This window comes from Panicum virgatum, chromosome 9N (assembly GCF_016808335.1).
Source record: "Panicum virgatum strain AP13 chromosome 9N, P.virgatum_v5, whole genome shotgun sequence".
NCBI lineage: Eukaryota > Viridiplantae > Streptophyta > Magnoliopsida > Poales > Poaceae > Panicum > Panicum virgatum.
Genome location: NC_053153.1, coordinates 69,404,642 through 69,426,436, shown reverse-complemented (window position 1 = coordinate 69,426,436; position 21,795 = coordinate 69,404,642). Strand labels below are relative to the sequence as shown.

General features: G+C 50.8%; 3 protein-coding genes across 14 annotated transcripts; 2 read left to right on the top strand and 1 right to left on the bottom strand.

The window, feature by feature from the left end:
• The first annotated feature begins 4,705 nt into the window (after nt 1-4,705).
• LOC120692964 lies at nt 4,706-8,841 on the top strand. 12 transcript variants are annotated; one of them, XM_039976359.1, is made up of 9 exons: nt 4,711-4,949; nt 5,121-5,163; nt 5,799-5,872; nt 6,630-6,663; nt 7,571-7,624; nt 7,850-7,909; nt 8,000-8,106; nt 8,202-8,507; nt 8,588-8,841. In XM_039976359.1, exons 1-8 carry the CDS (start codon nt 4,818-4,820, stop codon nt 8,505-8,507), a joined length of 810 nt encoding a protein of 269 aa, XP_039832293.1. In that variant the 5' UTR covers nt 4,711-4,817; the 3' UTR covers nt 8,588-8,841. The 12 variants fall into 12 exon arrangements, 6 of the variants coding, with proteins under 6 accessions (XP_039832295.1, XP_039832296.1, XP_039832294.1 ...); XM_039976360.1 differs by having other exon boundaries at nt 4,709-5,163; nt 8,000-8,110; XM_039976357.1 differs by having other exon boundaries at nt 4,712-5,163.
• Nucleotides 8,842-9,532: 691 nt separating this feature from the next.
• On the top strand, nt 9,533-12,431 carry LOC120688029. The gene is made up of 3 exons (XM_039970152.1): nt 9,533-9,793; nt 9,910-11,736; nt 11,825-12,431. Exon 2 carries the CDS (start codon nt 10,128-10,130, stop codon nt 11,721-11,723), a length of 1,596 nt encoding a protein of 531 aa, XP_039826086.1. The 5' UTR covers nt 9,533-9,793; nt 9,910-10,127; the 3' UTR covers nt 11,724-11,736; nt 11,825-12,431.
• A 4,320-nt stretch (nt 12,432-16,751) lies between these two features.
• LOC120689303 (extensin-like) lies at nt 16,752-20,669 on the bottom strand. The gene is made up of 4 exons (XM_039971602.1): nt 20,321-20,669; nt 19,180-19,320; nt 17,624-17,676; nt 16,752-17,282 (listed from the first exon to the last, which is right to left on the bottom strand). Exons 1-4 carry the CDS (start codon nt 20,667-20,669, stop codon nt 16,752-16,754), a joined length of 1,074 nt encoding a protein of 357 aa, XP_039827536.1.
• Between the last annotated feature and the right edge of the window lie 1,126 nt (nt 20,670-21,795).

The following is a 21,795-nucleotide window of genomic DNA, read 5'->3' as shown; positions in this document are numbered from 1 at the left end:
AGTCAACTGTGCCATCATTCAAAAACATTTGCGGAAAAATTTGTAACGATAGTCTGCACAATAGGAAAATGGTGGGTGGCAAAATCCAAGTTGGCTGCTGTAGCTTTCGTTGCGAGGAAAAACAAAGTTCCAACCTCCTCCTTCGCGTGGGCTGTATATGGGCCAGAGCCTGCTGAGAGCCCCACGGAGTGTGCGCTTCGAAGGCCCAACTCGAGCGGGAGAAAAGTCCACACCGTCTTCTCTTTTTTTTCAAAGGCTACACCGTCTTCTTAAGAGAGAAAAATAGAATTCCCTCAAAAAAAAGAGAGAGAGAAAAAAATAGAAAATGTTGGAAAAGTTCACCGGTATTCCACGCCTTCAAGGCTTTGGCAGATCGATAGAGTTAGAAAAAGTGGCAAAATGAGTGGCCATTATCCACCTTTTTTTTTGAAACGGAACCGGCAGGAGAGCTGCCTGTTGTATTAATAAGAAGGAGAGCCAAAAGGCTTCAAAACTGTACAGAGATTAGCACAAAACCAAAGAAAAGCGGGGTGCTAAAAACACAAGTGGACTCATACTCTACCAATAAGGTGTGCTAGGTGTTTCGCGCCCGCCACAACCCACAAAGTGGTTTCATCTCTAATTTTTGTTGTCACCACGAAAGAGGGAGCTTTTGTACGATTGAAGATAAGCGTTGCGCTCCATCCAAACTTTCCAACAAACAAGGATGACTAAGAATTTCAAACCTCTGCGCGGAACTCCTTGTGTCCCGGCTAGGGGCGTAGCTAGAGGGTGGTCCGGGTGGGCCATGGACCACCCTAGGAATCCAGCCAAAGGCACATGACCTCTGTGTAGCAATTCAAATCGATCGATTCTGGAAAAAAAAAAGACATGGCTCCTGGTGTTCGTTGCCTCCTTTCGCTATGACAATGTTCTACATTCATTTTTTTTCTCGAGACAACCGTGTGGCACTTACTGAAATTCAAGCACGACGCATCGGAAACACGCCACTAGACCACCCTAAACTGAAATCCTAGCTACGCCACTGGTCCCGGCCAATGCCGACCACCACTCATGTATTGAAGCTGTTTGTTTCCAATTCATTATCCGCCTTATTACCACATCGCTTTTCACAGGCTGCGTCTAATTATCTCGCGATAATGATCCATTCTGCCCCGTTCGCCCCCAGAGTTGGGTCAAACCTGCTCGATCATTGGGTGCGGTACAAATCATTCGGTAGGTAACGGCACGCCACTCCGGAAAAAAAGCCAGAAAATGACGTCGGATTGTCGCCAAACGGGTATCATTGGCCGCCCCGCATCGAGCGGTCGAGACTCCAGATTCCATAAGCCCAATCCGGTGGCGACTAGCGTGGCGCGCCACGTCCGCACAGTGAATTTTCATAGGACGCCGCTTTCAACTCCAACGTCCGATCCTCGGACTCTCCGGCCGCGCTCCAGGAGATCGATCACGCGGGCAGGGGCAACCCTGTTAGGACATGGAGCCCTCCCTGTGCTCTGACAATCTGTTGGCGAACTCCACGCACGCTCGAGTACTCACGACACGACATGCCTCATGTTATTTCCGCTCGCGCAAAATCGCACGCGGTGCTGCCGTGGTCGAGTTGGTGTGTGGCGCTGCCCAGCGACATGATCCAAAAACCACTTGCACCTTCAAGCCCCTTGCGTGCAGCACCAGGCCATTCTTTTTTTCTTTTCTTTTTTGAACTCACCAGGCCATTCCTAAGTTCCTAACTGACGAAGCAAAGCAAGCGCGCCGACGCCAGGCTAAACAGCGTTAATAGGCGGCGTTAAATAAGCAGCCAGCCGTTCCCAAAAAAAAAAAAAACAGCCAGCCATCCCGGGCCGCCTTCTCCGGTTACGGGCTAGCTAGCAGATAAGCACCTCCGCTCCAGCCGGCGGCGCCGTGGACTTTGCAGAGAAGAGAAGCGCCTCTCCGGATCCGCCGTCCTCCGAGATCTCTTATCGCGCGCGCGGCAAGCGGCATAAAGAAATCCCTCGCGACAGGCCTACGCGGGCCTCGCTTCGCCGGCGTTCACGCCACCGCCGGAGACGGAGAGCCCCCCGAGAGAGAGCCAAGGGGACACAACAGGTGAGAGGAAAAGTTGCCGCCCGCGCACGGCCGCAGGACCAGGCGGCCTCCTTGGGACCTTGGCCGATATCACACGGGACGACCGGGCACGGCGCGCGCTGGTTGGGGCGCACGAGCTCGCGCGGTGAATTTGACGGTCTACGGTCTCCCTGATCCTACCCTGAAACTTGATGATTCTGCACGCGAACAGAAAGGATCAGCGTGTGTCCGACCGGACCATAATTCTACCTCGCTCACACGGCTCGCGGCAGCGCAGGACATACGCGGTCACATCACCACGTTACTATTTCCTACGTCCAAAAAATATGCAATTATGAAAATCATGCCGGTCAAACTAGTTTAAGTTTGATCAAATTTATATTAAATAGTATTAGTATTTATATCTTTACTATGAAAATATGATCTATAACTAATCTAATGGTACTTATTTTGTATTATGAATGTTATTATTTTTTTCTATAAATGTAGTCAAAGTTTAAATTATTTGACTCCTCGAAAAAAACGAGAATTGTATTTTTTTAGGGAGTAGTAGCAAACAGTAGGCGATGCTGTACTTTCGTCGGAAAAATATCTTCAAGGACGGCGGCAATAACCTATTATACGTAAACCCACGTGGCATAATATTGGCCTGATCCGGCTAGTTTCACCAGCTTACGAGGCGTACAGGTGAACAGAACAACGTTTTTCGAACAAGGGATGGATGAGGAGCATCTCTTGTTCCAAGAGTACTCCCGCGTGATTTCTTCTCCCTGGGTGCCATTTTTCCTGTCTCATCTGTTCTCCTCCTGCAGTGCGACGGCGCAAGGCCCTCCACCGTTGATGCGCCCGCGCAGCTCTACCGATGCCGCTCAGGCTTGTGGGTGGAGGAATGACTGGTGTAGAACTGGGTCGGCTCGAGTTGCTAGCGCTGCTGGCTGCCTGTTTTGCTCAAGCAGAATGAGGAAGGATGAGAGCAGTGCCGTTGCCGATTGAGGCCTTCAGTTGAGACAGAAGGAAGCATGAGTTGGCCGGTTGAGCTCAGAGAAGAGCAAGATTAAACTGCTGCTAATTTGCTTTGTGGAGGAGAAAGAAGAGAGGACGGAGAGAGGCGGCGGCAGCTTGCTAGGAATGGAGGGGTGAGAGATGAGGGGCAATTTGAGAATTACATAGTGGCTGTTTAGTGTTAGTGGTTGATTCATCCAATAAACTTTACCTGTGAAATATTTTGAAACGTAAGGCTAAGAATATGTGCTGAGTGGATGATGTGGTAGTAATTAAATTGTTTTAGGATTAATTTTTAGGAACTCTTGGAGGAGGGAGTTTTTTTCCTTCTCAATAGTTTTCGGCAAGGTTCAAAAGGTAGGATTTTATGTTTTATTTTTTAGATATTCTTAGAGATACTCTAAAGATATGCTTGGTTAGTGGCCATAGCCAGCCATGCCGTGGGTATGGTGCCACCAAACTGGAGGCACCATAGAATCGAGGAATCGAGCGTGGCTCGGATGGTCAGTTCCGCTGGTGTGCGGGCTGCCGGCGTGAGTTCGATTTCCAGGAATCGCACTTGCGTCTTTCACTGGGGTTTGTCCCCATTATTCTCATGCAGGTTCCTGTGCAGCTGCCTCACACGTGGATGCACTACAATGTTCATGGTGATATGCCCGTCACATGCGAAGCCCGTTGGTGACTTCGGATACCTCTCAGCTACGTGCAATTTCTAGATATAGGTGGTAGATCTAGCTTGCATGCAAAAAGTGTGCGTGAGTGTGTGTATGCGTGTGTGAGGTGTGAGTTTGTTTGTACGTTCAGATAAATGCACTCGAAGTGTTGAGGTATAAAAAAACTGGAGGCACCAAAAATCAACGCTATATTTTAGTGAGAATTCTGCTCTGTTTTACTCTGTACCTTGTCGTTTCCTGCTGCAGCTAACGTTTATTAACTAACCAAACACTGATTGATCAAGATATTTATCGTTCGCCTCAACTGCGGTGTGGCTGGCTGCGGCCAGCAACCAATAAGCACGCTTAATGCGAGTGTCGTACGATGAAGCCGACGTGCCTTGCTGCGGCCAACCACCGAGAGGAGGGTGATGGTTGCGCAAACAAACAGTGCCGCACGTGCTAATTAAGCGCCGATCAAAGGTAGACCAACGCGCATACGAACTGCAACTAATCGCCACCGCTCGACGCAATTTCCCCGGTTGCTCATCACGTACCGAGCAAATCTGAAAAGGGGAGGCCCTTGAGCGAAAGGTCAAGGCGGAGAATCCGTCCATACAGTAACCGGACGGACATCCATCCGTAGGCCATGGCCATGGCGCCCGCCGCCCGGCTTGGAGCCGCAGCCCGCAGCTGTCGAGGGAAGGCTGCAATAGCCGGTCAACCCGTCCCATGGAAGGACGTGCTAGTAGTATAGTACTGCCGCTTTTCTTCATTTTTTTTTGCGTACCGACCGCAATAACACAGTATTCTAATGAATGCTACTTCCGAAACAGGAATTTTTTTATACCACGAAATCCAGATGTAATACGCAGAATCCAGGGGGACGTCGGCATAATTTCTAAATGTCAAAGACCCACGCTTTTTCGCGTTCTCATTGGGCCACGTCAGCAAAAAAAATATGGACCGCGTGATGTGCATCTAACAGTCCCAGAACTTTCCCTGAGCCTCGCCTCGCCTCGCTGCCTCCGCCGCGCAGCCCGCCTTGGCGCTGCCTCTGATCCGCGCCGCCCGGACGGCCGGATCCGTGCCATGGCCTCCTCGCCGTCCCCATCCCCTGCTGCACGGCCTCTAGTACTCGCAGCACCCCATGAAGTTCGAGGCCGGGGAGGGCAGCAGTTGGATGAGCGCTGCCGCGCGGCCGCCGGCCGGTGTCATCGAACGGTACAAACAGTCGGCCACCGGCTGGCCTCGAATCTTCTCGCGTCGTCCCCCCCCAAACTTCTCTGGCTTCTCATCCCTCTCTTTCTTGTTCTGTTCCCTCTCACACATCCTCCCCTGACGAACTCCTTCCCCAACGTCTCCAATCTTGGCGTCCGCTGCCCGCTGCTGCAGGTGCTCTCTTGGCCAGCTTCACTGGTCTCGGCATCCACCAACGGTAACCTTCTTCCTTCCCTCAAATCAGTTACAGTTAGTGCCTCCCCGTTTTCCCAACCCTATCTGGCTTCGACTCCGCATCAAATCTAGCTTCCTGCATTAAGTTCTGCATTGGGGCCATAGGTTCTAATGATTGTCTTGCATCTTCGTATCCTGCCTTTGCTGATTTTTTTCCCCACTGCAGAAGCACACAACTCAATCGTAGGTGCCGATTAAGTTTTCCAGTTACTGTTTTAGTAGCCATGTTAAGTCGTCCGCTGCAGCCAAAATAAACCCCAAAGTCTTCTTTACTTTGGATTAAGCTCCTAGAACTAGGCTTTCTACGTTAGCTTCTTCCCTACCTGGTATTCTACTTCATATTAGGTCTCCGTTTACACAATCACTAACATGTTCCTTCATATGCAGATTGACTTAGTTGCTAGCAATGACAAATATTCCCTGCAGACATAACTGCACAGGTTCAGACCATAGGTGAAGTACATCCATTGTCATACAGACAAACATGAGTTTTCTTTCCCTATGAATTGTAGCTATTATTTAAAAACAATATTATAAAAAAACTTCATTCATTATTATTCCCCAAATTTAATTACCAAACGTGTGCTACCTCTAACTTTTAATCTCTTTGCTGCACAGTGGGAGATCACCTATTTGGACGAAAAGCTCCAAATGAATTGTTCACACTTTCCACATCAGCTTTACCATTCCTGGTAAACTACTATTTACACTCTTACACTCTTCCTAATAATTTCAGTTGGGTTTGTTATTTATTCCAACCAATATACCCATAAATAGAACCACTAAGATCATTGCATTCTGCTATGTATGTATCCGCTTACCAGATTCATGGCTAATTTAAAATAATTAAAAACAACAACAAAACCTGCACCTATACGCGCACCATGTCTGTAACCATAGACATATTGTCTCCTATTAATAGAATTCAGTTGAATATCTTACTTGCTAAAATTATCGTGACATATATACCGTCACTTACTTTCTTACTCCTTTGAAAGTGAAAACTCTATACCCATTCAGACTTGAGATTCCTTTTTCTTTCCCTTTGCTTACTTTGAACTAGCCTCCTAAATTTACATATATTCGTTTTCTGCTATTTTATCTTACAATTCAATGACAAAACAAATTATGACAAAGTTCTTAGCTACCAAATCCTCACTGATAAAAACTATACATTTTCCTTCGCACCATGGTCTGATATCAGTGAGTACTTTTCCTTAGCACCATGGTCTTTTACTTAGCACCATGGTCTGATATCAGTGAGTACTTTTCCTTAGCACCATGGTCTTTTCTTTAGCATCATGATCTGATATCAGTGACTGATATCTGTATTTTGTATGCACTATTCTCAGTTGTGAGGGATTAAGCTACAATTCACTCATATTTTAGATTTGCAATTGTACCTAACCCCCTCATGATTGCCTCTGATCTCTCCTCTTTTCTTTGCAGTGGGTGATCGATTGGTGCTATGCGCAAGAAAGAGGCGAGTGATTCCCCTTATGAGATTTGTTGTTATATCCTATTTCCAATATCTTTCAAGTCCGTGAGCTTGCAATTTAGAACATGTTTTTTTTTAAAAAAAATAAGTGCAATTTAGAACACTTATTCTATTTGTTCAGACAACTGCCTACTTTTGTTAGGAAAGTACATCCTTTTATTTAGTTTCATGAGAGTAATTTGTCATCTATTAATAACTTTTAGATGGGTGGTGTGCAAACAAACAATTTGATCATAAATAACTAAAAAAATAACACAACATCAATTTGAACAGAATAAGAAAGCATTTTAACGATCACTTTGGCCTGTGGTTATCAGAATACCAAGAACATGGTCAGTTTTGTCTGTGCACCTGTTGTCACTGACATGTGGTTATTGATCACATTTTGATTGACTTGAGCAAGCACAATGAAAAATAGTTAATACTGACAAATAATTTTCATATTCAGATCTTGCACTTCTCTTTACTGTTTGAATAATGCGGAAACTAAACCTTTGTCCAGTAATAGTTCTCTTATGCATCACAATTTCACGTATTGACCCATCCTATGGCTAGGTCCATGTACTTTGTTTTCAGAGGGTATTAGAAAAAAAGGTTAGAGAAGCTCATTTATATGTAAACTTACATATATTTGTTTTCTGCTATATCTTACAATTCAATGACAAAACAAATTACGACAAAGTTCTTAGCTAACAAATTCTCACTGATAACAACTATACATTTCCCTTAGCACCATGGTCTGATGATGCTAGATGCCAAACACAAGCATGGAAAGTTCCAATAACAATAGATGTCCATGATATTCCTCTTTATGAATTTCACATAAAAAGTCTTTCTGTATTGCTTGATCCCTACTGTGACATCGAAACCTGTACCATGGACAAAAAAATAGGGATTTGTACCGTCGAAGGGACTGCATTGAGTGTCAATTCCATCCCAAACACAGGTTTCCTCTCATACCCACGTCACACTGGTTACGAAACAGTCATATATACATTCCCTGTTACCATGAAAACTAGCTTGTTATCTGTACAAAAAAACTCCTCTGATTGGATACCACCTAATGTACACTCACACAATGAAAATTCATCTCACACTAAAGGTAACTACTATTACTCCACTACAACAACTTACTATACCTAAAACCTTATTCATAACTCTTTCATTCCAGATCCAGAAAAAGATCTAGGCTCAGACATGGTGAGGGAATGCAACAGAGCTGTGTACGAAGGTCAGCTACATTTTTTCCCTCTCTTCAATAAATAAACTACATTTCTTTCTGCACAACTATATTTTTATACACAATTTGCCAACATTACAGCTGAAATAGAAGATGAAAGAAGAATGAAGAATATACCTACCTTCCATGGCTTCACATATTCTGGGGAAAGTTCGGACGATGAGTACCCAAATGAAGCCTACTATTACGCCTGTCAATTTACTACCTTTTCATATATAGTAAACCATTCTAGATTGCGATAATTAGAGTACATTAACATTCAAATTTTATTTAATCCTTGCAGACCCAGATCGCGAACCAAAGAACTGATAGTTCAATGCGGGTGGTTGAGGCATGCTCTGCCGTCGCGGCACGCGGAGCAGCTTTTGTCAGGCCTCACTGTAGACCGCATATTACCGAGGTACACAGTGCAGCCGCATGCGCCGCATCCGCGCAGAGCCCGTCTGCCGCATTAAATGGATACGACGGCACATCACCCTTTCATCATACCGCCTACGCCGCAAGCTACACGGCCCGTTCAGCTACGCGGCAGGCTACGGCAAGCTACGCCGCAAGCTACGCCCTGGCGCCATTTCGACAAGACAAATAGGTACTTATTCCAACTACACATGATTCTCCAAACTTTTTTTACAAACACAACAAAACTCACACTGATCTATCAACTTACAGGGTTAGAGCAGTTCAAAAAACTATCCAGATCTGCACTCATCAACAAGACAACATGCAATATTGTTCCTAAGGCTTGGACGACTCATCTTTTGATATTAATGCATATATCTATGCATGCCATGTGTGTATACATGTATATACATACATATACCTATGTCAGTACTTAAACTTTCAATGTAGTCCAAAAATCAATGATCACTGCTTATTTACAAGCGCCTTATGTAATATATTCAAACCCTCTAAAACCTACCAAACAATTTTATTATTCTATACTGCAGTTCTGCATCCATTTTTCTTCTTGCTCACCAAAGATTAAATATCATCAATTCAAATGCTTATTCCTTTATTAAAAAAATCATCATATATAGCAAAACGTGCAAGACGCGCGCAAGCGCGCGTAATGTACTCGTATCACCCATTAAACAAGGTCTTCGCCCCAGCGCCACCCATGCAGCGTCCCCTGCATTTGCAGTATTTTATTTAAACTCGTTATTTTATTCGAATTCACCCCCAAGTCCCAGGGAAAACATTTTCCGTCTCACCTCATCCCCGCCGGAAACGAAACCCATAGGAGGTGGAGAGACACGGAAGCGTAGCGAGACGGGTGGCACCGGCACGCAGGGGGGAAGGAAAAGAAAAACCAAAGCGAAGACAAGGAGATCAAAGCGGGCGATGCGCGAGCGGGACTCGGTGTGCGAGCCCATCCACCCACCCACCCCACGCGGCCTCCCACGCCACACCACCACCCGCGCCGCCTGCTTTGGCCGCTGGGAAGAGTTACCAGCCAGCGCGCGCGACTGCGGGAGGGCGGCGTGTCCCCCCGTCCCCGTCCGCTCCGCGCCGATGCCATCGATCCAGCCGTCACCGTCAAGTAACGGCCCCCCACCCCACCCCGCGTCCAGGCTCCTTCTGGGGGAGGGCGCGGCTCACCGGGCTGGCTGCGCCCCACCGCCGCCTGCCTTTAACTCGCCCCCGCCTCCGTTACCGTCTTCCCCCTTCCCACCTCCCCCCACCCCCGCCGCGCCTGCGCTCATCCATAGCCCGGGACGAGCCCTCGCCGATTCCGTTTCGTCCGATTTGATTTGATTGCAACGGGGAACAGGAAGGGGAGAGGGGGAATAGGAGGGATCTCTCTAGACCGTCGTCGTTGGAGGTGGTTCGGCGGTTCCTCCATTTGAGAGCTCCGGGTTTCTTGGACCTGCGTAGGTACGTGCTTATCCTTTGGCGCCTGGACCGGATCTCCGGATTCGTGCTTCGTAGATTAGATTTGGGGCCTGCTCCTGGGTGGGGGGATTGATGCGGGGTTTCCGCGTGATTTGAAGGTACAAACGCCACCCCGTTTCCTCTCGGCCGGCGGATGGACGCGAGGGAGGTGTGAAGCCTGGTCGCTAACTGATGCTCGTGGAGAGATTCGGAGGAGAGGAGCGCGCGGTGCGGAGGCGGTGGAGGAGGAAGCGCCGACGATTCGGGCAGCGCAGCGACGGACGGGGAGCGGCAGGCGGACCACGAGCGCGCCGCCAGGAGGCCGACGGCCGCCGCCATGGGCGAGTCGCTGCTCACCGCCCTCTCCATGGACACCGCCACGGCCCACCTCCCGCACCAGGGGCCCAACACCATCCTCTCCATGGACACCGCCTCCCACGACGACTTCGACCTCTTCCTCCAGCCACAGGGGCCCTTCCGCCGCTGCCTGCATGCCGCGGCGGTCGTCCCCCCTGACATCAACCTCCCCCTCGCCGCAGACCCCTCTCCGCCCCCACCGGCGCTGCAAGACTCCAACGTCGACATGCTAGACGTCGGCCTCGGCGGCCCGCAGCAGTACGACTCGGACTCGCCGGCTGCCGCCGTGCCTGCCACGGCCCCGCCAGCGGCCGCGGCCACGGCCGCCGTCTCGCACACCAAGGGCTCCGGTTCCAGCGCCGCGCGCAAGTGCGTCAAGAGGAATGATAGTATCTGGGGAGCGTGGTTCTTCTTCACCCACTACTTCAAGCCGGTCACGTCCGCCGACAAGGGTGCCAAGGCGAAGTCAGCCACTGCCGGCGGGAACGGTAATAGTGCCACACTGGATGCTTTCCTGGTGCAGCACGACATGGAGAACATGTACATGTGGGTGTTCAAGGAGCGGCCGGAGAATGCCCTGGGGAAGATGCAGTTGAGGAGCTTCATGAATGGGCACTCGCGCCTTGGGGAGCCACAGTTCCCATTCAGTGCAGATAAAGGGTTTGTCCGCTCGCACCGGATGCAGCGCAAGCACTATCGTGGGCTCTCAAATCCACAGTGTCTTCATGGGATTGAGATCGTGAGGGCGCCAAACCTGTCGAGTGTACCTGAAGCTGATATGAAGAGGTGGATGGAGCTCACTGGGAGGGATGTCAATTTCTCGATCCCAACTGAGGCAAGTGATTTTGAGTCGTGGAGGAATTTGCCGAGCACAGACTTTGAGCTCGAGAGGGCAGCAACTGCTGCTCCTGCAAAGAGCAGCTCACATGGGCAGCACAAGAAGTTGCTGAATGGTTCCGGCCTTAACCTCTCAACTCAGCCATCCAATCACAGTTCTGGGGATGGTATGGAGATCACAGCCACCTGCTACAAGCGCAGGAAGGATTCTTCGCCTGCTGCCATGGAAGAGGATTGCAGCAATTCAAACTCAGACAAGGCCCATGACATGGACGTGAGCCATGCTTTTGAGCCATCATGGACGAATGACTTCACTGGTGTGATGCGCCATGCTTCTGGGCCAGTTACTGCTGCAAAAACAATATATGAGGATAGCAAGGGCTATTTGATCATCATTAGCCTGCCTTTCGCTGATTTTCAGAAGGTGAAGGTTTCATGGAAGAATACTCTTACAAATGGGATTGTCAAGGTATCATGCACTAGTGTTGGTCGGATGCCATTCCTGAAAAGGCATGATCGGACCTTCAAGTTGGCGGATCCTTCCCCTGAGCATTGCCCACCGGGAGAGTTTGTTCGGGAAATTCCACTGCCTACCCGGATACCTGAAGACGCTACTTTGGAAGCATACCGTGACGAAACAGGGACAGTCCTAGAGATTATTGTCCCTAAATTCCGTGTTGGTCCTGAAGAACATGAAGTGCATGTGTCCATGAGGCCACCCTCGTCATGGTGCCAATGAAAACATGTTCAAGGTGTGTGATACATGTTCTTGTAGTAGCTAGAAGTCCATTCTTGTTTAGCTGCTCTTGGCTGATGTTTTGTTGTCTGCTAACCCTCTAGCTTGCGAGGAGACATTTGGTGCGGAGGTTTCCTATTGTTACCATAAGGCTACTGTACAACAAGTCCAGCACAGTTTTGCTAATTTTGATGGGAACAGTCTTAATTGATTGAAGCATTCTGGTAGTTGGCAATTGCAGCATCTGGAACAATTTTAGGAATATGCTACAGGTCACAAGGACCATGTCTGCATTACTTAGCCCTTGGTTTCAATATATTTTGTGTATTGTCTTTTGTTTAGTTGTAGTTTTCGTTGTGTCGAAAGATTGGTTGTCTGCTCGATGTGCTTGAAATGTGTGCATCACCGACATGAGCAATCAGTTTGTTCTACAGAATGGATCCTGGATAACTGTATAGGGCATTTATAGCCATTTTCCATAGATTGTGACAGGTTTGCTTTGTGGGCATTCTTGGAAAATTCATCTCAAATTATGGAAACTAGGAAATGGGGTACATGTCAGGGAATCTAGGATTTACCAATGTTTCCATTAGAGCTAGTGGTGTTGTAGCATTTTGTAATTTTCCAGTAATTTCTGGAAGTCAAGTGTAATATACTGGAAAATGTATCTCATCAATCAATATAGTAGTGATCAGTGTGCATCAAGTATCAGCTGTGCCTTCTATACTGGGGACTGGTACCATCCACGCATTTTATGATCCTTGTTGTGCATTCAGCATCTCATCCAGCACAGGTGTTCGGTTGAGTCTGAAGGTTTTGCTGTTCTATACATGGGTTACGTTTGCTGGGATGTTTCTGTCAGTGCCTCCCCAATGGGTTTGCTTAGTCCAGCGTCCTATGTTTACCGCAACACTTCTCGGCTTGATGCAACGCCATTGAGATGACACAGTGGATGTGACACAATGCCACAATGGTTTCTAATGTTTCTCTGAAAGCGACAAAATGGTTGGATACTTCACCTCCCTGAGCCCCGGTGCAGGGCCTAACTGGCCAGGTGGACACCCTGGCGCTTGCGCCTCATCATCTATCAACCACGCTGGCACACACACCACATAGTTTTCCTGCTCCCGGCAAGTTGGCGTGTTGTTTTCCTTGGGCATTTCTACCATTTTTATGATTGACCAGTCCACCTTGCAGACGTTCGCGACCGGACCGGCGTTTTCTCCCTGCAAGCCGCTGCTGGTGCATGTACTTGCGCGTACGTACCTGCAGGTGCAAATTGGTGACCTAGGTGCATTTCTAATCTTTTTTATTTAAAATTTTGTACTATTTTTTCAAAATGAAATCTGATTTTAAAGTAGTATAAAATTTTAAACTAAAGAGAGTTAGAGGTGCACCTGAACATCAATAACTTATACCCCTATACGTACGTGGCTAACTGCTGTATGGCTCAAGGAAATGGCGTCGCTGCTCTTCCCCCACGCCAAGAAACAGGCACTTGTATCTTTGCAATTCTTGTTCGTCTCTTGTTGTCTCCAACTAAGAACGATTGACAAAGACAAATGTATATTGTTTTCTGGGGATAATGAATTGATAATCGTTATTTTGCTAATCCGATCCGTGTCGACTCTCTCACAGGAGAGGGGGATTCGACAGCGATTGGGAAGTGGCACCCTGACGACGCCCGCGAGGTGGGTAGCCTGTGGCCCCCCTTATCTGCGTCTCATCGGCATCGTCTCGATAAGCCGGCGAAGTGGCTTCTCCGGCGCCCAGGGGCCGCTTTTCTTCTCCGAGCTGCCATGAATCCATGATGCCATCTGCCGAAAAAAGAAACCGGCGCAGCTGCAGCTGGTGCTGGTCCCCTGGAAAGGAATGACAACTTGGCGCGCCGGGGGCGGAGCTGGGGTCTGGCATTTTTTTTTTTGATGCATTGGGGTCTGGCATTTTGATAAGCCGCCGGGGCGTCGCGCTCTCATGTCGTGCAGTGTAGCGGTGGTTGTGGCTGCAATCGATGCTGTGGATAAGAATCCCGTTTGGTCTGCTTTGATCTTTCCTCGTTTGGACTTCTAAGCCATCGCCGAAGAATTTTTTTCCCGCCTGGTTGAATCCTCATGAGTCCTGAGATTATCTGATATCTGCCACTATATGGGTGACAGCGCATGATTTGAAAACACGGCGTGTATGTTTTTTTTCTCTCTCTCTGCCAGCCGGCTTGTGCAGGAGATTTCTGGTTTTCATGTGGTCACCATGAACCTTGTAATCTGTACTTGCTTTCTTCTCAAATCTGCCTTGTTTAGTTTTCAAAAAAAAAATTGCACAGTACCCGTCACATTGAATCTTCGGACACATGCATGAAACATTAAATATACTTGAAAAAATAACTAATTATACAGTCTAACTGATTAGTACAAAATTAATCTTTTAAGGCTAATTAGTCTATGATTGGATATTATTTGTCAAATAACAACGAAATATGCTACAGTATCAAAAACCAAACTTTTTCACCAACTAAACACACCTGTGCTCCTGGTGTCGAAGAAAAAAAAAGTGGTCACCATGCACGCCGTTCTGCATGCGGCTGCATCGGCTGATCCCACTGAACCATGCGAGGTTATTTAGTTGCTTTACCTAAAATCTTTTGCATTAGAATATAATCTGCGTGTCACTTTCGTCTAAGCCTTTGGCATATGCTGTCCTCGTACGGCCAGGCATTCGCGTGCTGATGTATTGTCCTCCGAACTCCGAAGATAAAATATTTTTGGGGGGCCTGAAATACTTTTTGACACGTTCTATCTGATATACTTTTCCTTGCCTTGGGTCGTGATTAATCTTGGATGCAATGATCCTTTCCTCTCCTCCCTAAACGAACGTTGGGTCTTTTGCCTGGAATTTTCTCTGTAGATGCATGTCGCGTGCAGATCGATGGCGCCGTCGCGGCACCAATTCCACGTCAGCCGCACCGGGCGGCACCTAGACTGGGAACACCGATTCTTCTCCTCACGGAATCACACAGGGGCGACCGGCGACGGCTGCCGTGGCATGTCTTTTGGCAAGCAGCCAGGGTCAAGCACTACTGCAAGCAAGTAGAGTTGTGTTTGCTGTGGGCTTTGCACTCGCAGAGAACTTGATCCCGTGGTTTCTTAGCAGCAAACCCTTACGATCACTCATACGCAGATGATAATTATATTGGTGCTCGGTTTGCATCAGCACCCATGTACCTCTCCTCTTCATCGTGTTTCACGAGGAATGGTTGTGGTCGCAGTCTGATGTCTGAAACCCGTCGGCGCCGGCTCGCGTGTGCTGCCGCAACAGGGAGCGAGGGAATAGCCGAGACGAGATGCCACTCTCCAGCCAGCCAACAATTCTGCTGGAGTGGACACCTGGAGGTTCCTCTCTAGCTCGATTGGCATCTGTGAGCACCGTGAACGTGGGTCCAAAAATGAATCACATTTCAAAGCATTCATGCTGACACAATGATTGTAAATATGATACCCTGAAGGTGACAAGATGTCTGCCCCCGGATGCAGGGCCTAACCGGACAGGTTCATCGACACCCTGGCTCCTCTCCTCCTGCCTCATCCCGTCACCTGCACCCCCCAATCGGCCAATCGTTCTCATTCCCTCTCCGGATCGGTTTCATGATTGATTGGCCCATCTCCGGACCTGCCGGCCGGGCACAACCAGCCCGGCGTTCACTCGATCAGTAAAGAAACACAGGAGAAGAGAAGGAAACCGCGAGGCCTGAACAAGTCTGACCAAAGACGAGATGGCCCCAGGGGCGGATCCAGCATGGGGGCAGGTGGGGCTGGAGCCCCCCCTACCCCCATGCAGTCCATTGGAGCCCCCCTGAGCCCCCCCTACAATTTCTAGCCATGAATGAAGAGGAAGAAGAAGAAAAGGTGAAGAAAGAAGAAGGAAAAGAGAGGAAGAAGATGGGAAACTCAGCCCCCCCTTTACTTCAATTCTAGATCCGCCCCTGGATGGCCCTGCGTTGAGAATTAGTTAGTTTACTTTCAATGCTGGGAGTAAGATCAATTCAGAGTTATTTACGTAATCACAGCTACGCAAAGACTTGCAATGCTTCTTCTCCCTATGTATACAGCAGTGCTCCTACTGAATCTTCAAAAAAGAAAAAAAATACTGAGGTCTGAAGAAGTCTGGCTTCCTCGATGCCTGTTGGTGCATGCACTTGGACGCAGCCGTCGTACGTGGATCTTTGGATGGCTGGATGCACGAGCGTTGCTGAAGAAACAAGAGAACGTCGCTGTTCGTCTCCCTGCCCGAGAGGTTTTGATTTCTTTTTTGAACAATAAAATCAACAAAAAAAACTTTTTTGCAGAAGTATTGGGAGGCATTGGAAAGTATTGCAAAGTATTTCCAGGTATGATAAAAGGGCTCATTCGCTGATCCGCTGCCGTGCTTATTGGGCGGTGGAGGTCGCCGCTTTCCGGCCGAGATCTTTGCCGTGGATAAGCCTCCGGCGGATCTGCACCTTTGGTCGACCTCATGCTTTGGATTCTGAAAGCTATGGCTGCGGAACGAGGAAAAGAGAGCTCGGGTCGATTGATTGCCGGCTAGGAGGAGATTGGGACGAGAGAGAGGCCATGTCAGATCGATTCTGTCCTGGAAATTTCTCCCCATGCTGGCGTGTGAAAGAGAGATTTCTAGCTGCTTTGATGGTCACCAGGCATCACTTCACCACTAGCCGGTCACACGGATGCATCCGCATATACATGGTGGCTTTACCTAAAATCTTTTGCATTAGAATTCAGTCTGCGGTCACTGTCGGCTGCGCCTTTGCCCTATGCTGCACTCGTACAGCCAGCAAGGGATTATCTGATATTTTGCTGACGGTTCCGTTCCATTGAGCATACTCGGAGAGTATATACGGGAGCTACTTTCCCAACAGGGGGGAGGGGGGGGGGGGGATCGTAGGTATGGCTGGGCATTCGGGTTACCCGAATATTTCAGGTCGGGTTTTTCGGGTTTTTGGAAATTCGGGTTTCGAAAATTGGAACCCGAAATTTGCTGTCAAAAATCAAAACCCGACATTTCGGGTTCGGGTTTACCCGAATTGCTCCTGATGGCTTGATTGCAGTGCCGCCGGGCTAGAGAAGATGAGGGCTGAGGCACTGGCGGCGGCGGTGTGGCGCCCTGCTGGAGGAGAAGGCGTAGAGAAGAAGGGAACTCGCCGTCTTGGGGGCAGAGGAGCGCGCAGACGCGGCCTAGCTCGCCGGCGAGGCACGACCGGAGGTGCAGCGCCTCGGCAGGGGTCATCTCCGAGACTCCGACGGACGGATCTCGACGCTCCCCGAGGAGGAAGGCTCCGGCGCCGCCGGGACGGTCCGCGGCGGCGTGGGCGCCGGGGATCGGGTACGCTGGCACGGCCGGGCGGTGGTGCCGGGGGTTAGGAGCGGATGATGGCTTGAGCCACGCGGCCGGTGGTGGCGGCGGCGGCGCGGTGGCAGGTTCGCGGCGGGCGGTGCCGGGCGGGTGGTGGGGCAGCGGGCGGTGCCGGGCTGGCGGTGGCGCGGTGGGCAGATTGGGCGGTGGCAGTGGCGGCTGGGGTTGTGGGAGGGTACTGAGTGGTGGATGCGTGGTGTGGGCCGTGGGGCAGGGTGGTAGGTTAAGGTTTAGGGGTTCGGTGGGCTGGGCTACAATCAATAAACATATTTGGGCTGGGCTGTTTTTCGGGTTGTTCGGGTATTTCGGGTACCGTGGCCCAATACCCGAATTACCCGTAATAATTTCGGGTACCGTGAGTTGGAACCCGAATTAGGGTTTGGATTTTTCCGGCTCGGGTTTTTCGTGTTCGGGTATCGGGTTTCGGGTATTCTGCCCACCCATAATCGTAGGTGCTTTTCGCCTGCAGACTGATCGCGCAATGTCGGCACCTGACAGACCCGAAAGGGGAACCCGACTCTCTGTATCGTCGTGATAGTTCCTGAATCAGCAGCTATCACATACAGATCTTATTTCAATTGAGCATCACAGACATATCTCGCGTTTACAACATCACATGAGTTTATTTATTACATAATCCGAAGGATTATACTACGAATCTCAGAGTACAAGCCCCTTGGGCTAAAAGAAAACAAAAAGAAAGCGGAAACGGTATCTAGTCTTCTGGATAACTTCATCTTCATGAATTCTCTCCACATGCAGCTCGGAGTGTAGCTCGGGCCATCCTTCACATCTGCTTTCCTTGTCGTCCTGTCGACTCCTTCACTCGGATCCTGCATCTATCAATCTATCCCCAAGGACGGGATAGGTTCACGTCACCATCCGTATGCAAGCTTTATGTGGATGCAAACGGTATAAGAATAAAACCAAGGATAGGTTATGTTTTCCTATGCAAGCAATATATATGTCATCCAAGTCACCTTTCAACGCGGGCAGCTCCGGCATCCCCGGACTCCCGGTCTCCTATCTTCCGCTACAACTATCTCAACCCTGTTTCGGTGCGGGAACTCCCTCTCCCCGCACCTCAGCTGCTATCCGAGCAGGAAAGTGGTACTAGAGAGAGGTAGAAAAGTATATGTGGTTCTAACTACATTTGTGGGGCCAGATCCAGAGTTGTACATGACCGAGTACGCGGCTATCCGTATAGTTTTCACACTACAGGGGTTGTACACCTGTACCCGCTCGCCTCGCCAGCCGACCCGTCGGCCGACAGGCTCCGAGGCACCAGACAACGAAACTAACGGCTACGACACCATCCTACTCCCGGTCTGGGGCGCGTCCTCCCGCAGAAGGTCGCCCGGGGCTGTAAAACTATCTAGAATAGAATCTCCATGGATCCTGCGATCGGGGGTGATGGGGTCCTGCCCTCTCCCCCTGACACTGAAACACTATCCTCCTGCAGTAATGGTGCCGCGCATAGCTAGCTCGGGTTGGGTCCCCCCGCATAAAAGATAAGTGGTGTGCACGTTTGACATAGTTCCGTCACTAGGGCCACAAAGTCAAGTCCTTCATCCCGCTGAGGCGAGCGTCTTCATCCAAGTTAGCATTCCGTCAACACGGTCTGCAATCGATACCCATCACAAGTATCTCCTCCATTCCTACACCTCTATAATGTTCCCACGGGAACGGTCTAGCACCCGCCACAGGTGCCCGTCACCCATTACAGGTGCTCACAGGATCGTGCCCAACACACAATCCCCGGCTCTCGACCCGAAGATCAGAGAAAAGGGTCCGCTCGCCCCCGCTATAACCTAATCACCAACTCCCATATATGTGGAGGCATCTTCCAGCAAGCAAGGACTATCATATCATATATTCCCATACCCAATCTCACTCATAGAAGCAATAGCATACAACAATTTACATCTATGTATGGGAAACAAGGAATACGGTAAATAAATGCCATGCAAGCTCATTTCATCACACTCAATTTGGGAGCATAGCGTATCTAGCAAGCAAATGCCTAATAGGTATTCAATAGCGAATGTGCGTGAACTTGATAGGTCTTCGTGGTCTTCCTTGGTCTCTGACGTCTTCTGGTCGTCCGGTACGTACTTCTGGGTCCTTCGGGTGTCGGGGTAGTCCTTCTGGATCTTCTGATCGTCCGGGACGTCGGTCAGCTCCTTCTCGTCAGGACCTAGTCGTAATTATGTATAAATACAGGGGCCAAAGTGTAAGAATGCATAAAACAGGCTAAAAACAGATCCAACTCACAACAAAACCTATTCTAACGTGTAGATTAGGATTTTAGAAGAATTATGAAATTGGTTTCATATATTTGGGAGCTCCGGGTAAATTACTGTGAATTTTCTAAGATTAAAGACTTTTCTGGAATTAACAAATGATTATCAAAAAAGGAAAAACACAAAGGTGACATGTGGCAGCACCAGAGCGTGCCACGTGGCATGATGACGTCGGCATGATGTCATCATGACATCACCTGAGGAGCCTGTTCTGCTGACGTCAGCAGGGGCCCTGCTGACGTCAGCGTTGACCACGTCTACGTTGGCCATTGATTGGTCAACTGGGTCAGAGGGGTCCGCGAGTCAGTGGTCCCACTAGTCAGCCTAACAGCAGAGACTTACAAGTGGGGCCCACGTGTAAGGGTTAAAACAGAAAAAGAAAAAGGGTGTAAGGATTATTGGGCCGGAAGTGCACAACGGCCCAACAAGGCTCGGCTTGGGATCGCGGGTCGGCTCGGTTGGCGGCTCACAGGCCGGCTCGGGTTTGGCTTCAGGTTTTGGGCCGGCTCGGGCTCTTGGCTTGTTGGGCCGAAAGCGGTACAACTCCCCCTCACTCTCTCGTTCTCTCTCACTAGCTAGGCGGGCCTGCCGGTCAGCGGTGGCTGCACTCGCTGACACGCGGGGCTTGACGGTAGGCGACATCGGGATCCGGTGTGGCCGGGCATGATCTCATGCGGGTCAGCGGGTGTATGGGCGGCTGTGTGTCTCGGTGTGGGTCAGAGCGGTGGCAAGGCTCGACGGCGGAGCAGAGGCGCGGCGCGACGGCAGGTTCCGGCGGCGTGTCTAGGGTTTTTGGGTGGAGCTCGGGCTTCATCTTCCTCGACGGTTCGGGCCGCAGCGGCGAGGGCAGGGTACTCCGGCGGCGGCGATGACGACGGCGGGGTCGGTGCGGACGGCTCCTCCTCTCTGGGCGACGATGGCTTCCTGGTGGCGTGGCGATGACGAGGTCCGGCGGGCGCGTCCGGTCTTCTGGGCGAAGATCTGGCCCCTCCTCATCCTTGGTGGCTCCAGCGGTGGTTCGATCAAGGTGTCGCATGGCCAAAAGCGTGGCCTTTGGCCTCGACGGCGGCGAGGCGGAGACGGGAAATGTCCACAGCGCGGTGGTAGGCCGCGAGCAAGGGCTCGGAACGGGCGGAGCATGCCCAAAGGCATGGCCTTTCGGCCGGTGCTTGCGAGGCGTGGCCATGGCGAAGACCATGGCGCAGCCATGGCGGAGCGGTGTGCGCGCGCACGGCGTGGTCATGGCAGCGGAAACACGTGCGTGTGCGCGTCGACGTGGCCGAGGGCACAACGCGACGGTGGGCGAGGCTGTGGCCAGTGTGCGTGAGCATGCTCAAGGGGCGTGTGCGTTCGCGAGCGGAACGCGGGCGTTCCCGGTCCACCGTGATGCGGTGAGGGCCAGAGCAGGGCTAGGGTGTCGAGGCGGAGGTGGAACGCGACGGTGGCACATCAAGCACGCCATAGGCGTCGTGCCAGGTGCGCGTCAGCCTGGACTGGTGGCTGCCCACAAGGTGTTCGATGAAATGCCCAAGAGGACTGGCCATGTCGCAAGTGCGACGATGATGCGGCTATGCTCGTGTCCAGGAGGGAGTGGCGAGGCTCGGCTTCACTACAGCTGGTCGTGTGCGTGCCATGGTGTTAGAAAAAGTGCGGCCTTGGGCGGTTTCCACGAGCGGGCACGCCGGGCGTGGCCACGGCAAGGCCATGGCGTGGCCACGGCGGTGGTGCAGCGCCACGAGGACAAGAGATGGTGGGCTGCGGGTTTGGAACGCGGCGCGTCGGGCTCCTGCACAAGAATGAGGGACAGGGGATCCTAGGGGTGTGCTAAAGAAGGTTCATCGGCGGCAGCGGCGGCCCTCACGCCGGACAGCAAGGTAGGGTGGAGGGCAACGGGACAGCGGCCTACCGATGGGCTCGAGGGCTATGGGTGGCGACGCAGTGGCGAGTCGGAGCAGCGAGGAAGCGAGGCCGTGCAGGGAGAACCGCAACGGCGATGTGGTCGAACAGACGCAGGCTTGGCGAAGGTCCTCTGTGGCGGCGCGTCCTCCTCCTCCTGGGCGACGTCGGCTCCGGACGCAGCGGCGGGTGCTCGGCGCGCTCCTTCTCCCCCTCTTCCTGGCGCTTGGCTCTTTCTTCTTCTCCTCTCCCTCTCCTCTGTTTCCTCGAGAAGGCGGCGACGGCTCTGGATTGGGGAAAAGCACTGGGGGTCTAGGGTTTGCGGCGGCCGGTGGGGGTTTTATAGGCGGCCAGCTAGGGTTTGGGCTCGGCGCGGGGCGCTCCAAGGCACGGATGCCGAGGATTGCCGGAGGCCGATTTGTGGACGCGCGCAAGGGCACGTGGCGCCCATCGCGCGGCTGCAGCTAGGGTTT